This window comes from Haemaphysalis longicornis, unplaced genomic scaffold (genome assembly GCF_048455015.1).
Source record: "Haemaphysalis longicornis isolate Haplotype H1 unplaced genomic scaffold, Haemaphysalis longicornis Haplotype H1 scaffold_6, whole genome shotgun sequence".
Classification (NCBI taxonomy): Eukaryota; Metazoa; Arthropoda; class Arachnida; order Ixodida; family Ixodidae; genus Haemaphysalis; species Haemaphysalis longicornis.
The window spans coordinates 207,179,344-207,197,445 of NW_027526407.1; the positions used below are offsets into that span (position 1 = coordinate 207,179,344).

Genomic DNA, 18,102 nt, shown 5'->3' on the forward strand with positions numbered 1-18,102 from the left:
TTGCTCAGGCGAGCTTATGTACCCGCTCATTTCCTGCCAAACCCTCGTGCCCACGAGTCCGAATATTGTGGAACGTGTACGGTTTGTAGTCGAGCGCGTCTTTGATGAGGCGGGCTGTGCGGTGGTGCATATCATTTCTGATCAATTGTCGGCAGGCGGCTTGCGAATCGGTGACGATGATGGGTGTTTGCGGACGAACTATATGGGTGGTAGCGGCGTATATGGCTCGTGCAATAGATCGAGTTTCTAGGTCATCTATAGGGGCGTACGGCTGGGCCAGGTGGCGCGCCGGAGCGATACTAGCAGGGCTGCGCGCGGCGGAGAACCGCCCTAGATTGCCGTATGCGCACCGAGCTGCCGTGCGGCCGCTGCTGGTTTTCAATGGCGACTAACACGTTGGCATTCTACTGCGGCTTCCTTCCTCTCGAAAACTGTGAGCTATTTTTTAAGGAGGCGACCCTGAAGAAAGGAAAGCTACTCGTGAAACATGTGTTCGTGGTGGAGGAGATAATACAAGCAGACGAGCATCAGCTGAACGCCAAGTGCGTTTCACAAGTGCAAGACAACGTCGTCTGCGTCTGAATTTTCTGAAAGCCTCTTTCCCTTTTTTGTGTTCTTTCTACAGCTCTTGCTGAATGTATTCGCGCTCAGAGGCTAAGTACACAAAGGTGGTTTTACTAAATTGACTTTTCGCATGCAGATATGCGCTCACACACGGTCCGTAGCCTCCGGGACGGGCTCTTGCAAGGCGGGAATAACCGGCCGCTGTAAGCATGCCACGGCTGTGTGCGCCTACGTGAATGAGGCAACTGACAATACCTGCACAAGCAGACCTCAGCAGTGGGGAAAACCGTCGAAAAAACCCAAGCGGGACGTGAAAAAGACCATCGCGGACCTGTTCCCAGGTATTAGGAATGCATTCGCCTGATTCCTCTTTTCACCGTGGTTTCGTGATTGATTGATTATGAGGTTTAACGCGCGGACGCCAGACAGACGACGAGGCGCGCCGTAGTGCAGGTTTCCGGATTAATTTTGACCACCTGAGGATCTTTAACGTGTGCCGAAATCTCGAACACACGGGCGTTTTTGCTTTTCGCCAGCGTCATAAAAGCGGCCGCCGTGGCCGGGATCCGAATCCGCTTTCTTGACATACCCGCGACGCAACTAACCGCGACGCAAGTCAATGTAAACTGCTGAGCGTCGACTTCCACCTCCGTCAAGAGCAGGAGCCCTGCTCCAAGGCTTTTGATTGCGCATCCGCTTCTGGCGAGCAGTCGGCCTCCGACGCGTTCGACAGCACGTCCACGGGTGAGGATTCCTCGGGCGGATGAGGCGACGTCAAATTTCTAGCAGCTGATCGATTCCGCTTTGCCCACCTGAGGTAAAAGCAGGGCGTATATAAGTCAGTGCGAAATCTGGCTGATTCTACCCTTCATCTTACCTTTCGTGTCTCTCACCGCTTACCCCCCGCTTTTTGTAAACATCTGGAAACAGAGTCGGCAGGTAGGCGGGGTTGGCCTGGCTCTCGCTCTTTGCATTGTTCACGAAGTGCCTGCTGCATATTCGTGTGTTTTTTGGGGGGAGCCACGGGGAGCCATCAGAGCTATTAGAAAGTAAAGTAATTTAGTGCAGTTCAGCTACTGAATGACAGGAGAAAAGCAGAGAAACGGTCACTCAATTTTTCCGCCGCACAGCCCTAATCCAGGCTTCTCGGCGGTCTGTCTCGTACCACTTGCCGGAAAACGAATAGAACTTGACGATGGGCTCTTTTCCCTTCGTGTTTGCGACGCTGTTGTGGCACCTAACTACACAACAATATTTTGAGCCCTCTCTTTTCCTCTTAGGCGCGCTAGTTTTCATCACTGCGAAGCAGCAAGCAGCGTACTCCTAGCGAATCTGCGGAAGAGCGCACCCCGTGTGCGGCAATGAAATGGGAGCAAAGGCCGCCAGGGGAGGAAACGGCGCTGCATGCGCGGCGAAACTTGAGCCGTACGCCCCTATATCATGTACATCTGGTTCAAGCTTGACTAGTTCGTAGTTGAGGGGTCCGACGCAAGCAGTGATGCCTCCCTCATCTTCCCCAGGATGTGCGTCAACGTAGTAAACTTGCTTGACGGGGCCGAGGCGCTGCAGCGTTTTCGAGAGGACGCTGGTCCTGATGTGGCACCGTTCATCAGCAGCTTCTTGACGTAGTTTGAGTGAGTCAAGGATATAAGGCGCGTTCGTAGCCTTTCATTCTGTATCGGTTTTGTGGCGCAGTGGGAAGAGCACCATGTACCTCGCGTTCCGCTCACAGGTAGTGAATGCGTTGTATCAGCAGCTTCTTGACACAGTTTGAATGAGTCAAGGATATAAGGCGCGTTCGTAGCATTCCATTCTGTGTCGGCTTTGTGGCGCAGTGGGTAGAGCACCATGTATCTTGCGTTCCGCCCGCAAGGTCCTGGGATTGAAACCAGGCGCCGGTAAGTATTATTTTTTTATATGGTGTAGGGGGAGGGGTGCGGACCTGTTGTTGAGAGTGAGGAGGGTAGCGTGATGCGGGAGAGGAGGAGTGGGGGAGAGGGCGCACCTGGAACGGCTGTTGCGGACGCCGAGGCACACCAACGCCGACAACGCCGGGTGACATCGTGAGTTAAAGAAATGCTCTGCATTTAATATACGGGAGTCGAAGAGCGCTGCGCTGAGTCGCACAAGGTCGGCCTCTCGCATTCCTCTGTGCGGACTGGCTATGCGGCGTTGCACCTGTGTCCCTTGATCTAGCAACTTCCGTGTGGTCATAGTTGCTTTGGCATTACTCTGGATTGTGAGACCCAGAACACTGATGTGAGAGCGTTGGGGCATTGGTCTGCCTTCTATGGTGATGTGCAGTTGTTCTTGTTTCTGATGCGCCGTGTGATTCGAGACCACCAAGAATTCGGATTTCTCGGGTGAGCAAGAGAGGCCGCCCCGGGTCGCGTACCTTGCGGTTGCATCAGCAGCTTCTTGTAGCGCCTGCTCTATTTCAGCCGGGGATACTTCCTTGGTCCATATTGTTATGTCGTCCGCATAAATGGCATGTTTAACGCCACGTATACGGGCGAGCATTTTGGGCAGATCCTCCATTGCAAGATTAAAAAGCGTTGGAGACAAGATGGAGCTCTGCGGTGTGCCTCTGTTTGGGGGTTGTTGGATGCTCAACTCATAAGGTCTGAGGGTGAGCGTAATGCTGCGGTCTCGAAGGAAATCTTCAATGTAATTGTACATTTTCTGACCACAATTCGTGCTTTCTAGATTCTGTAGGATAAGGTCATGTGTGACATTATCAAAAGCTTTACATAGGTGTAATGCCAGTATTGCCAGCATCTGCGCTGAACTAGGGTCATCCAGGATGTCCTCTTTGAGCTGCAGGAGACAGTCTTGTCTAGACATAGATTTCCGGTAACCAATTAGTGTGTGATGGAAGGCTTTCGTGCATTTCAGATGTCTGTCGAGCCGGTCTAGTACTATCTTCTCCATCAGTTTGCCGAGGCAAGACGTGAGAGATATTGGTCGGAGATTGTCCAAGCTGAGCTTCTTTCCAGCCTTTGGGATGAGGACTACCTTCGCTGTTTTCCAGGCTTGGGGGAGTTGCCCTGTCTGCCAGGCGCTGTTGATATACTCCGTTAGTGTTTCGCAGTCCTTGTCCGTTAGGTTGCCGAGTAATTTGTAAGTGATTTTGTCGGAACCCGGAGTAGTGTTGCGCCTTAGCTGCTGTAACGTTGGTCGGACTTCCGCTACCGTGATGTCGGCTTCCATTTCTTGGTCATCTGGCTGGAGTCCAGTATAGTCATTGTAACGCGGCGCGTCTGCGGCAGGTAGGTATTTGACAGCGAGCTGTTGGAGCAGCACATCGGGCGGTATGCCCTGCTGATGCAAGAGACGGAGGACGTCGTTGGTTTGATCCGCCTTCGTCTCATTAGGTTGTATGAGAGCCCTTAGGAGAGCCCAAGTGCTCCGCATTCCAAGTCTCCCACTGAGACGTTCGCACAGTGAGTGCTAGTTGTTCGGTTTGAGAGATTGAGCGTATTGCTGTGCTGCAAAGGATAGTTTAGCTATTCTGGCTTTGAGCTTGCGGTTGTGCTTATTCTTCTTCCATATCTTTCAGATCCCTTTCATATCCTATATCTTTCATATCTTCTTCCATATCCCCTCCGGGTTTCCCAGAGATGAAAGAGATGAGGGTCGATGTCCGGGTTCTCTACTGTTGTCTGAAATATGGTGATACATTTTACGAGCCTCTCGTTTAATTCGTTTATCCATTCGTCTAAACTGACTGGTGACTGTTCCGCTTGCTGTGGGCGAAAGCTTTGCCAGTTTGTTATCTTGACTTGTTTTCTCCGGCGCTTGAGGTTGGCTACTTGGACTCGAGTTTCGATAATATTGTGGTCACTTGTAAGTGACTCGTGGGAGTTGCTCCACTGGCATATGTACTGTCCTTTGAACAGGGTAAGGTCAGGGGTTGTGTCCTTTTGGGCCGCGTTTCCTTCTCTGGTAGGTTGATTGATATGATTGAGTAGAGTCTACCCAGGTTTGTTGACAAGCGCGTCGAGTTTACGGCCCTTCGCAGTGATGCGGCTGTACCCCCATGCCGCATGCGGAGCGTTGACGTCACCCCCGATAAGGTGCGCAACGCGCTTATTTGGAGTATTCTCAAATATGCGATTGAAGTTTGCTCCATACGCCCGCGGCGGACTGTACAGGTTTGTTATGAATATAATCTGCAGCTTACTCCGTTTTGTAGTAGGCTGCGGTATAATCTCAATTGTTACGGTGTGCAGGCGGTCGTCGGCGTGCGCGTGCTCCTCGATGGCGGTTAGTGATTGGTTTACTATAGTGGCTATCTTGCATGTGTTGTCCCGTATGTCGGCGGTATCAAATGTTTGGTAACCAGCGACACGTGCCGATGTCATTGTTTCCTGTAGGAGATTTACGTCGGGCTTGCGTGAAACATTTTGCAGGTGTTGGAGAAGCAGTCCTTTTTTGGTTCGAAGTCCTCTACAGTTCCATTGCCAAACTAGAATATCATGAGATGGGTTATTACACGGTTGTTGGGGGGGAAATGTTCGAGGTCACCTGTGGTCTAGTTGTCCCCATTGTTGGTGTGTAGAGTGCGCTGGCGCTGGTTGGCCTCTGAGGCGTAGGGATGCGAGCGGGGTGACGTAAAACTGTGTGCCGAGGAGGGTGTTGACTCCAGGCCATCTACGCGTATCTGGATGTGCTGTTGTGATTGCTGTATGGCTTTCAGCGATTGCTCTATTTTTCCATCATTAGGGCTAGTTGAGAGGCTGACTGTACGGCTTTCTGCTCAATATCTATAAAACGGGCCTCTGTTTTCTTCTCCAACTCCTCTGCCGCTTTCGTGGCGGCCTCTAGCTTAGCGGTGATCACACTGATTTGGGTATTGAGCTCCGAGAAGACGAGTTCTTGGTTATTAACGACGACATCGCACTGTCGTTTGCTGGGGGGATTGTCCAGTTCGCACTTTTGTGTCAAAGAGGTTTGGCGGGAAATTGCTCTTCGCTATTCTGTTTCGGGGGGACCTTGCTAGTGTCCATTATGTTTGTATCCGCGGTTTGCGACTCAGTGGGCGGAGCTATGGGTGTATCGTCAGGAGTGCGTCTCAACCACTCAGCAATGCTTGGCTTTGGGCAGAGGAGCGCTCGTTTGTACGCGTCTGACTGCCATGTGGGTGTGGTGTATTTGCGTGTGTTTTTTGTGCACTGTGGGGTTGATGGGAGGCAAGGCTGACCGACTGAGGCTTCGCAGGCTGAGGCTTCGTGCTCTCCGGTTACCGTTTGTGCAGGCGCGGCTGCCACTCTTGCCATGGTTTGCCACAGCTGTTGTCTTCACCGGCATTCTGCTTGTGTGCTGTTTCCGTAGGGATGTGCCGGCTCCCTGGCTCCTGCACTTGTTGTGTTTGTTAAAGGTCTCACCCTCAGTAGTAACTTTTCGGGACGCTTTCGGCTTTTTCTCGTATTTCTTTCGAGCCTGGACTCTCTTGAGATACGCCGCCTTGGATGCCGCGGAGTCAGCTTTTTCGCGGGCTGGACATGTGGGTTCGTCCGCTGTATGTTCCCCCTGGCAGTTGGCGCAACAGAGCTTGCACGAGTGTTCTTGATCTGGTGTGTCTAGCAGGCTGCCACAGGCCTTACACTTGATGACGCCGGCTTGTGGGCAAAATGTCCGCTCGATGGCCGATGCCATAGCAGGTGAAGCAGAAGTGGGCTTTTGGCTTGTGTGGCTTGCAGTCATATTTGGCGCGGTGGTAGAGGACGAAACGGGGAACGTATGTGCCCCTAAACGTCAAGAGTGCTGTTTCCAAATTCTCCATCATTCGGGCGCTCATAAGGTCCGTATTCGGAGCGCAGAGGTTCTGCATGAGATCTTCGGGTGATGTACCGGCCTCGATTCCGTGAACGATGCATCGGCATGAGTCTTCTGGTGTGGTGGCATAAATACGAACCCTGCGAATTTGGCCGCCGATGTAGATTCCGGTGATTCGTAAGATCTTTTCGGTGGCAGAGTCGCGAAGAGACTTGATCACAGCAATGTTCTGGTGGCGAGGTACGTCGACATAGATCGCCTTTGCTTCAGACTGCAGAAGATTCGCTGCGCTTTCAATCGCCATCATGAGCGCCGCGGGTCGGTGGGTGGCTAGGACGAAACCGTCTTGCGGGCGGAGTACTAGTGTGGGCTGGTTCTTTGGCTGCTGCTTTTTGCGGAGGACGGTGAGCCAGTCATCCTCCTCGGCACGGTAGAGTTGGACCATCTTCACAGTTAGGGTAAAGCGAAATGCCTCGGAGTGTAGTGATGATAACTGCGAAGCGCAGAAAGTCTGCTAACTCCGGGGCCGCGTTGAGCCACGCAGGCACCCGGTGGATGTGAGCGGGGCCGCCGTAGCTGTAGCGTTCGGCCCGGGTCGCTAAGCCTAAACACCAGTGTGCAAGGTCTATCTCTTGTTAGGCACAAAACTGTAACTGCACCCACCTTAAAGGTGATATCCACAGCTTCCTGGCATTGAGTGTCGCCCAGTGGAGTAGGCTTCGGGGCTGTAGGACGTATATTACCACAAATAAGGCCGAAAAATGACGGAGCGAAGCGCAGAGCAGTAGCGGCGCATCAGCTTGTCTTCTTCGTCCTTCAGGATTCGGAGGCGGCACGTAAAAAGCATTCCGGTATATTCTACTGCGCGATTATTTACATCTGCAGCCCTCGCTAAGCATGCTGCCGGCTAGGCAGCGGGTTGTTGCGATCGTGTCGCCGTTCCAGGCGGCGTGAGCCGCTGGAGTGCTCGTTGTATCCGAGTCTACGAGGATGAACCTGAAGCCAATTCGCAACTGTCTATTTCACAGTGAGATGAAAAGCACGACTCGTGTTGCGACAACGTGAGACAACGTCGCTGCTTTTTGCGTCAGGCCAGTGGGTTTCTCGGGCCCACGCTTCGAGCAGACGATCTTTGTTTATGACTTAGTTTACGCGGCCTCGGAGGCCTGGCCGCGTGAGTTGGCCTACCAAGGATGGCGGATCATTGTAACGTATTTGTGACAAGGCCCAAATACGCTGTCTGATGGTCAGCATTTCTTGAATTTATCCAGTCGTGGTTCAAAATAAACGCTTGCCCAACGCCGGCGACGGCAACAAGTAGTTTTGCGGCGTATTCCCCGCTTTTTCCTAGGGGCCTCTCTCGTGCTAATCTAGGTACCTGCGGTCCTTATAGTCTTCAGTAAGACTGCTCTGTAGCCTGGCCCGAGTGCTTTCGAGCAACCGCACTAGTCCGAAGCTTATTCGCGGTCTTATTGAAGTCCGTGAAAAAGACTAGTCTGTGAATAAGACTGCCAATAGGAACGTGTGTTTGTGCAAGCGGGCCCTGTTCTTTTTGTGCTCCGTCACCTCCAAGGCATCCTGGACTGAGGACGCCTCTCACCGGGCGGGTGCCCTAACATCGCGCTTGCTGTCTTGAATTAAGTTTATTCAATCAGTCAATCCATCCCGCACGTAACGGTGTCGCCGGCGCCTTACTGCGAAAATTGGAACGCTCAATTTTTTTCTTGGAATGCCACTTTTTTTCGCTTACTATCATAAAAACCATCCCAACGAACGTTCCTAACTAAATGAAGGGGGGCGCTGCCGGTTAATTACGCATATTTCGAAACAAATGTACCTGGGACCGCTTGCACGAACACACGTTCTCATTGGCAGTCTTATTCACAGTCTAGAATTATTCACGGACTTTAATAAGACCGCGAATAAGATTCGGACTAGTGCGCTTGCTCGAAAGCACTCGGGCCAGGCTACAGAGCGGTCTTATTGAAGACTATAGGGACAGCAGGTACCTAGATGAGCACGAGAGAGGACCCTTGGGAAAAGTAGGGAATACGCCGCAAAACTGCTTGTTGCCGTCGCCGGCGTTGCGCAAGCGTTTATTTTGAACCATGATTGGATAAATTCAAGAAATGCTAACCATCAGACAGCGTATTTGGGCCTTGTCACAAATACGTTACCATGATCCGCCATCCATGGTAGGCCAACTCACATGGCCGGGCCTCCGAGGCCGCGTAAACGAAGTCATAAACAAAGATCGTCTGCTCGAAGCGTGTGCCCGAGAAACCGACTGGCCTGACGCAAAAAGCAGCGACGTTGTCTCACGTTGTCGCAACACGAGTCGTGCTTTTCATCTCACCGTGAAATAGACAGTTGCGAATTGGCTTCAGTTTCATCGTCGTAGACTCGGATACAACGAGCACTCCAGCGGCTCACGTCGCCTGGAACGGCGACACGATCGCAACAACCCGCTGCCTAGCCGGCAGCACGCTTAGCGACGGCTGCAGCTGTAAGCAATCGCGCTGTAGAATATAGCCGAATGTTGATATTATGCATGCTGCTTTCACGTGCCGTCTCCGGATCCCAATTGCTCAAGCAGAATACGCAATCAAAGTACAAACCCAAACAATCAAGCTTGGCAACCGCCACTTTTCTAGAGAAGGATGGAAAGACGCGAAGTCTGCGCAGCTTCTCGTTGAAAACGCGATTTTATTTGACGCTAACGGCAGAGGTACTACAGGCTGCTAGCGTTTTGCTGTTGTGTGTAAATTTGTTGTCAAATTGCAGTTCTATTGTGAGCGCCTATTTGTTGTTTCTGAGTTAATGGACATGATTTTATAAAACAATACATTTGTTCCGTCCTTTCCGTGCCGCATTTTCGTTGCTACTTGTGGTTACAGCAGGCATAGCAGGCGATCATACATTCACACCGTGCGCTTGGCCGCCCGATGTCTGCTCGGGACTAATATGTGGCCATAGACTATCATGCCTGTGCATCTTCGTTTAACGTAAAAAAAGCCGCGCTACCCAGGAAAAATTGGTCCCATCTCGACGCGAGGGGGACTCGAGTATATGCGTCGCATAGGGAGTGGGTGTATTGGGTTAACGTTTAGTGTTTGGGGAGTTGGTGGTAGTGAATGCGTTGTATCAGCAGCTTCTTGACGTAGTTTGAATGAGTCAAGATATAAGGCGTGTTCATAGCCTCCCATTCTGTGTCGGCTTTGTGGCGCAGTGGGTAGAGCACCATGTACATTGCGTTCCGCCCGTAGGGTCGAGGGATCGAAACCAGGCGCCGGATAGTATTTTTTTATATATAGTGTAGGGGGAGGGGTGCGGACAACGACAGTGCGGACTACGACGGACGTGAACGCGGGTGACAGCGTGAGTTACTGAAATGCTCTGCAGTTAAAATTGGGCCCATCTCCCCGCGAGGGGGTCTCGAGTAAATGTGTTGCATAGGGGGTGGGTGTATTGAGTTAACGTTTAGTGTTTGGGGAGTTGGTGGTAGTGAATGCGTTGTATCAGCAGCTTCTTGACGTAGTTTGAATGAGTCAAGGATATAAGGCGCGTTCGTAGCCTCCCATTCTGCGTCGGCTTTGTGGCGCAGTGGGTAGAGCACCATGTACATTGCGTTCCGCCCGCAGGGTCGCGGGATTGAAACCAGGCGCCGGATAGTATTTTTTTATATAGTGTAGGGGGAGGGGTGCGGACTACGACTACGGACGTCAACGCGGGTGACATCGTGAGTTACTGAAATGCTCTGCATTTAAAACAAGCACACGCCCATAGGCCTCCTGCGATGGAGGTTTGGCGACATGCAGCGCCCCTAGCGGCCGAGGCCTGTGGGTAGTACAAAAGTAGACGATCCTCGCCGCCCTTCATGTGTTTTCAATTACAAGCCAGAGTGAAAGTTGGTTGTGGCGCTTTGTGGCGTGTTTAAATGACTGAATACTGTATGAAATCGCCCTTAAAGTAGCTGCAGAAGCTAAACAAAATAACATCAGCTAAAAGAAGCCCGTTTTGTCGGCTTTCTTTTGAGTGAGCTGTCGCGGTGGTCGCGGCGTGGGGCAGTAACGCCAGGTCGGGTGGTTTAACTGTTTGCCGAGAGTTACAGTTTTTTCTTCTTGCGTGCTGTCGACAAAGGAAAGTTTACGAGTAGCATAAACACAGAACGCTGCTTATCTTACATCCTGAAATAACTGCAAAAGGTTGCTTTATCGGGAGCATGCAAGCGAACACAAGAATTGCCCAGCCGACTCAGCTGACACTGCTGGCCTGGCACCGCCTTTGAAACGAGTGGAAATTTTGTTTCGTATTTTCGTAAACGAAATGATTTTTGCGTAACGTTGTACGCCGCCAGATTTACGAACGGCCGGGTACATGTATACTAGCGAGTAGATGGGGCAATAGCGCCAAATAAATAATCAAATTCAGCGCTATTAAAGGACTCAAAACACGCACCAAATCACAGGCCCGCTGCCTGAAGAGATGTGTACTTCTATAACATGGCATAACAGAGCATAATATAACACAGGCGCATACACGGCGCGGGGCCCCGAATATTTATATACAATCATCACTGACTGTGTTGGTTTTCTAGTTGCAGGGGTCGTCGAATCTGAACGCCGACACGCCAGTTTTGACTTGAAAAGGAGTAGACAGCGAGACAAGAACAGAGAATTGGCGTCCTCCAGTTCAATTCCCCTCCCCCTCTTCACACCGCGCCAGATTATTGTCAAATATTATTAGAAATTCGCAGAATTTTTTTCTTTGCATTCAAAGCCCCCCCCCCCTGCTTCCCCCCTCCCATTTGCCCTCCAGCCATCCGCCGTGTCGGCTGCATGGAACTGGGCTGTTGCCAACCCTCATTCTAGGCTATTAAGTGCGAACTGGGAATGTATGCTGCAAGAGCGTAATTAAGTAAAGTGAGAGCAAACAAGGAAAGCGAGCGGCCGCTTAGTTCGCCCGACCACTTTGTTTTACGGCCACTAATTTCGGAATCGCAAAACAGATTTCACGCTTTTGACGGGCGCGGCATTTTGTCACTGAGACACGCAACAAAACGGCAAGCTAACGCTGCACCATCTATTCGTAACGCCAACGCAAACGAGCACTGTTTAATGAAAGTGCACGCATAGTGTGCAGGTACGCAAAAGAGCGGCGCACCGCAGCAGGCGAGACTGCGGTCCGCCGGACTCGCTGGCTTTTTAAAGCGCGATCATCGCCGATTGCGTCACTCTTGTTTTAGATGCAGAGCATCTGATTCACTCGCGTTGTCCCTCCGGCGTCGTCGTCGTTGTCGTCGGCGTTGTCCTCCCCTCCCGCATTCTCCTCGCCGCGCCAGCTGCGCTCTCCGCCGCTCACCCCCTCTCCTCTCCGATAGCGAACACTCTCTGGCGAGGGGCATTGGATTGGATTAAAGTGGATTGTGTTGTATTATGATGCGCCATAGCCGCGGCACGTTGCGTCATAGCCGCGGCAGACGCGCTGGGGCCGGCGCATGTGCAGTACTCTCTCTTCCGCGGTTACCTCTCCTTCGGGCGCGCTGCGCATATAACCGGTGTGCCGTTCTCCGGCGAAGCAACATCCACGCTTGCCTCAAACACTTAGAGTCCACGCCGCTTTACAATTACGCCAACGTCGTCATCGCCTGGGACCGGCTTACGCAGTCCCCTAAACGTTATGCGCGCTATAAAACGCGGTCCCTTCGCCGCTCCCCCTATGCGTCGCATCTACACAGGGGTTCCCGCGAGGGGGGTGGGATTTTTTTTGATCGGCTGTTTTTGAGAAGCCTTTGTCACCTAGAGGATTAGTTTAAACTAGAAATTTCACTTAAACTTTTATTCGTACGACCATCGATCGGTGAACCTGCGAGTAGCAGACGCCGTCACGGTCCCGGCACTTTCGTCGGCGCTGTAAACGTGTTTAGCGCTACAAAGCTTTTTCCCCTAATGCCAAGTTGATCGCTGAAATAGATCGGACGCGTCGGGGATGAGCTGGTGACCACGTTGCAAAATATTCGGTAGCGTCGAGCTCATTTTGCTTCTGTCAACACGGGATCCTATGGGACCCGCGCAGATTTGTACTACCATGAAGTACTGCCCGGAAGCCGCTTCCGCAGCGCCCCCTGGGCAGCGAAGAAGGCCTATACGCCTCGAGCTTCGCGATCGCTGCGCCGCCTGCCGCCGCTTCTCCGCGGCGCTTACGGGATGTCCGCAGCGCAGCTGATAGCGGCCGATGCAGTGTTTTCATTCTCTTTCACTTCTTTTTGCCTTACCGCGCCTTAAACATCATGTTATTCTGATGTCTGTAAGCAAATAGTACGTTTAGGGCAGTTTAAAAACAGCTGCGTCCTGATTAGAGTTGATAGAGTGCTCGAACGCAAATAAGAGCTAACCGGTGACGCGGTACGGCGCGCTTCTTCGCCGCTCTTACGGGCGTGCGTCTGTCACCACTGTCACCTCCAAATATCTCGGGCGCAAGTGAATTGACGCCTCGTTTATAGCTGATGTTGGCACAGTGGGAGGTAGGTTTCGTTTTGCAGATCGGACAACAAATTCGGCCTTGTTTTGAATGTATACGTCGTCCAAAAATATCATTCGCGGAGGTGATTACCTAATATACCTGGCATTAACTTGTGCGTTTGATAAGAATAGAGGCCACGCGAACATGTTAAGTATATTCCAAGTCTATGGGTCGTTAAATATGTGCCCACTCCCGCCGGATAGAACGGACCAAGGGGAGTTAATGAAACCACGGAAAAATGAATGGTCTGCCAAGTCCGGAAGCAATGTAATAGTTCGTGCGAGAATGAAAAAAAACAGTGCAGCTACGCAAATCCTAGAGACGTCCTCAAGCAAGGTTGAACTCACTAGACCAACTAGATGAGAAATGTAGTGATGTTTTCCAAGACAGCTGTAGGAGAAGGAGGGGCGCTTAACTATCGTTGTGTACAAATGCGGAGCGAAATGAAGGAAAGACTGTTTTAGAAAATCACACACAAGCTGCGCGTTCACCTTTATTTTGTTTTTCGACTTTAACGAACAGGGGATCTGGCGGACACATTTTTTGAAGTACAGTAAGGAAGTTCACAAGCGATAAAACGTGTCGTTGGATTGAGTGTGGGGTCCCCTGATTTCACTTTTGTGCTGAATTCGGCAGGCTCCCTGTTTCATTTAATTGCAAATGTATTGATGGCGAGCCGTCTCTCTCTCAATACTTTTGAAATTAACTTCGAAGCCAGGTCTTCCTTGATGAAAGTGTGCTGGCTGCCGCCATCCAAAATGCCTCGTATGAAGCCTGCGTCGCTGCGACCGACGATCCACGACGGGAAGGTCTGGAGGTGGACTCCTTCGTCCAGCTGGCAGCTAGTTGCCGACTTGGTGGCCTGCGTCTCCAACGGGAAATAGGATGGACCGCTTTTTATCTAGCCTTGTAGCCACGTTCACACATGACGGTTTTGTGCCTTCCCTTGCATATACTGCACGATACTTTTCGCCGGAACTTCTTTGATCGCTGGCCCACCATCGTGCATCTAGAGCATCGCCTCTGCTTTGCAAGCCGTTTCTTTTTCTCGATATGGAACTAAGCCTTGCATGCCTGAGAGTTGGGCTTTGCCGATTTGCAAAAGGAGCACTCGTTACGTTCAAGCATGGATGCTTGAGAGAGGTGTGCAGAACCGACGTTGACTGGCCGTTACGTTGGAGGGGGTGACTCGATACGGTATAAGTCCTTCATGGAGTACATTGCTCTCTTGCCTCGAGCTCGATCTGCGTCTACCGAGGGAGTTGCTCCAGTTGTGGGCAAACCGTTACCTTTTCTTCCTAAGAAGATGATGCCGTGGTCGTAGATTTCTCCTGGAGGCGGACGTGCCGCTGAAACGCAGAGATCTCTTGCGGCAAAATCTCGAGCAGAATGTCGTGTAACATCGCCGAGAAGCTGCTCGTTGGGGCATCCAGAACGTTGATGCAGCAGACATACATCTGGATGAAGTCGTAAAGTCTGCGCAGCTCTTTCGTATCCGATGGAGATGTCACGTGCTGCAGCTCGCGGAGCACCCGGAAATGCCGCTCTATGATCCGGCTTTTCTCACCGAACCTGTCCATGAGCAGCGGGATGGTGCTCTCATAGCCCGCCCCTGTTGTTGGAAGTCCGGCAATGGCAGCTGCCGCTTCACCTTCCAGATAGTTTATTAGGTATTGAAACTTGTCCGTTGTGGTTAGAGCGTGGCTGGTGTGGACAGCGCCGTTGAATTGCTCCCAAAAAGACGTCCATTGGCACACGTCCCCATAAAACAGCTTGATGGTAAGCGTTGGGAGGCGAGGTCCCAAGATATGGAAGGAGCTGTGGTTGGTGCAAGTGGCGTATTAGTCGCAGCCAAAGAGGCAGCCTGCACAGTTCTCCTTACGCTGAGGTCAAACAGCCGAGTGTGAGTGTCGAGCGTCTGGTCGTTGTAGTGCGCTGCAGACTCGTACCCCTTTACGAGCTCCTCGACCGGGATCGCATCCCCGATGTGGGCGTCGATCTTGCGAAGCTCCTCGCGGCTGGCCATGAACGTGTCCATCACCTTTTAGAGGCCTATTCGGTCAGAGCAGCCGCTCTCAATGAGCGCTGCCGCATCTTTGACGCTTGAGTTCGGCTCGCAGCGCATTTCGCTTTCAGCCGGTCCATCGTGGAGCGAAAATTCCCGGCTTACTTGCACGGCTGGCCGTCACGTCCGCGCGTTGTCTCCCTGGGGGGAGGACGACGAAGTTGCTTTGATGACCGTTTCCAGAGGAAAACCGTCGTCGCCGTCGCTCGTTGTCCGCGTCGTTGGGAGCGCTCGTTTTTCCGGGTTTCGGCACCATATGTTGCGGAGCGACCACCTCGATGCGGTTGAGCCGCCAGCGAACAGAGCCGTGGGACACACTGTTTGAATGCTTTTTTGGCGATGATTGACTTGCACGTTGATGATACCGTATACTAGAGCCAGGAGCCACATCTTCTTCCTTTACTATTGGCAACAGTGGCTGGACGCCCTCTGCGCCATCGGAGACGTTCAACTGCGAGGCCATTTGGCCCACCTTTGGAGCTCTCCTGGCTCGTCCATGTGTAGTAAGAGGCACTAGGTTGATTCTGCACTCTGTCCGCAAGCAGTCGCTGAACTCGCGCACGCGTCAGTATCCCTGTGTACGCTTTGTGCGAACTCCTCGTGGAACAATTAAGTTTGCAGCACAAGATGGAGAATTCAGTGTAGAAAACATTGCCTAAATAAGCAGAATTTTACCTAAAGAAACCACCATCACTGGGGCATTTGAACCAACTCGTTGCAACAGCGCTGGGCCGCAAGGCCTGGGTTAATTCTCAGTAGCTTAGATGAGCATTTGTTGAATGACGCTTGTGCAGTTTTAAGCGCACCCGTAATCTTCCACGAAACATTAGCAGTGGCTTAGCTCGGCTATGCCATGATATACGTAGCGTGAGCTAAGGTTCAGCTGGTTATTCTTAGGTTTGTTTATTGTCTAGGTTGAGCTGATTATCATGCTTCCTGCTGCTAAAACGATTTCCAATTCACTCCAATAAAATCAAATCCAATCCACTTCAGTCCAGTTCAGTCCAATCTAATCCAATCCAATCCAATCCAGTCCCGTTCAGTCAAGTGCTGTCCGGTCCGGTCCAGTCCAAGACAGTCCAGTCCAGTCACTGCTCCTCGGCATGCGCAGCACGGCTCTCCATGAGCCACACAAAACGGTTATCAAGCGGCTCCGGCGTAGCGTCTGACTTGGTTACTGCGGCTACTTGGCTACCGTGGTTATGACGTCACTCCTCTGGAATGGGCAAACCGGCGATTGTGCAGACGCAATTATCGTGGATCAATTGGATTAAATTTCCAATCCAATACAATCAAATTCAATCCAACCCAATCCAATTCAATCCAAACCTCCTCGTGCTTGCGAAGCCCGGCCCATCAAGGTCCACGCAAAACTGCTCATCCTCGGCTAATGTAGCTTACGCTACAATATCTTAGTAGCGAATGCGCTCCTTAGGAACAGAAAGCGCTCGTAAATGTGTGGTTGGGCTGCTACCGCTCTGCTAGTTCACCAGCGCAAAAAGTGCTTACAGCACCTTGGTTTTACGCTTTACAATAGAATAAAATGTACGCTTGGTTCTATATCCTTAGCACCTATACTTCCTCCACTGATTCTTCTCCCGCCCTTAATTGGCCCTACGTTTTTCTAGTAGCGTACCACTCGGCGAAGTGTCGCATATGCGCTTGCCTTGAGCTATTTGACTTTGCAGACTTTACTAAGCCTAATGCAATCTACAAATCATGGAAGTGAGGCCACATTTTCTAGGCAGAAATCGGGTCTTAGCTTAGCTTTAACTCAACGAACGAATTGCGAAGACCTGCCGACGACTGACTCTGTCGGAGGGTTGGGGAGCCGTGCAGCATAGCGCCGTGAAGCCAAGCCTGCGTCGAGCGAGCGTGATAACAAACGTCATAAGAAATCGCAAGGAAGATGCAGAGGGGAGGATGACTCTTTCGAGTTGACTTTTGCACAAAATGTAGTCCTTAAACGCAGGCAGAGTGGCCTACGCGTGGACTTGCGCAAGTGATCCCACAATGTTTAGAAATCCCTTCTGTATCCCTTTAAACGGTGGCGCACAAAACAGAAAAAGAAACAGAACTCCCGGTGACGTGTTTTAGGCAGGGGGCGCGCGGTCGCTGCGAAGGCGAGAAATTTAAATGCGTTGGACAAACCTCCGTTGAATTCACCAGAAGAGGAATGAGACAGGGCGGCGAAGAGCATGACGGGTGATAAAAGTGAGCGGATAACGGCGCCGCAGCCCATTATGGCGAATCACTTATACTTCCGACAGCTTTCACACTGAGTGGAACGGCGTTCATTTTTTAGATGCGACGCTGAGAGCATCTCTTGCCGGCGCCTCTGTCACTCTTGCGTGCGTCCGTCCTCGTCGTTGTCCGCACAGCTGCGCCCCTCCTCTCGCCGTGATAGCGCACCCTCTCCCCCAACATCTGTGGCGCGCGCAGTGCGGCGCGCTCTCTTACTCCGCCGGTGGGCGGCGCTGCGCGCGGTGCAAGCGCGGTGTGCGCATGTGCAGCGCCCTTTCTCCCCGCGGTCTCCTCTCCTTCGGGCGCGCTGCGCATACATGAGTGGCATGCCGCAACCTAATACCAGCAACATGCCAAACCCTCAGGGCAGCGCAACACTCTGCGATGATGGTGACGAAGAAGCCAAGGCGGATCGAAGCAGAGCTCGTGATTTCATACCCAGATGTGATTGAAACGCAATTTACGTTCACTACACGTTTCACGCAATTCGAGTAATCGGCCCAACGGAAACGCACAATGGAACCCCTTCAGCGTCGCATCACACCAGGGTTCCCGCGAGGGGAGGTGGGCGTAATTTTTTTCCACTTGGCTGTGGGCTCCGCCGGCGAGGTGTCCTTTGTGTTGTGGCCTTTGCGGTGGTGTTTTGTAACTACGTGGTCTCGCTGGTCGGTGTTGCGGCAATTTTATACTGTTTTTGTCGCGCTGTGAGTAAAGACAGCGTCCGCAATATTGGAAGTATTACGGACGGACCCACAACAACACAGCAAGTGCACCTGATAGAGGTAAGTGAAGTATTCACCGCGGCGAGAAATTTTCCCTCGTGAAGAAACTTGGTACGCCATCTCTGTCAAAAATGCTCAAGTGTGTAGGATATTCTGGCTGAAATACTACGCCTACAGTCGGGTCAGACACGTCCGACTGCATTTCTG

The 18,102-nt window shown here is 51.8% G+C and overlaps 1 protein-coding gene across 1 annotated transcript; it reads right to left on the reverse strand.

The window, feature by feature from the left end:
* Positions 1-1,119: 1,119 nt before the first annotated feature.
* LOC144142181 (peroxynitrite isomerase THAP4-like) lies at positions 1,120-1,860 on the reverse strand. Its single transcript, XM_077673557.1, has 3 exons — positions 1,679-1,860; positions 1,442-1,603; positions 1,120-1,376 (listed from the first exon to the last, which is right to left on the reverse strand). Exons 1-3 carry the CDS (start codon positions 1,858-1,860, stop codon positions 1,217-1,219), a joined length of 504 nt encoding a protein of 167 aa, XP_077529683.1. The 3' UTR covers positions 1,120-1,216.
* Between the last annotated feature and the right edge of the window lie 16,242 nt (positions 1,861-18,102).

Excerpts from the sequence above, each read along its gene's own strand:
- LOC144142181 (XM_077673557.1), bottom strand. The coding sequence starts at position 1,860 with ATGAAAACTAGCGCGCCTAAGAGGAAAAGAGAGGGCTCAAAATATTGT. Across the intron at positions 1,604-1,678 it reads AGGGCTGTGCGGCGGAAAAA|CTCTGATGGCTCCCCGTGGC; the intron begins TTGAGTGACCGT and ends ACTTTCTAATAG. Across the intron at positions 1,377-1,441 it reads AGCGGTGAGAGACACGAAAG|GTGGGCAAAGCGGAATCGAT; the intron begins GTAAGATGAAGG and ends CTTTTACCTCAG.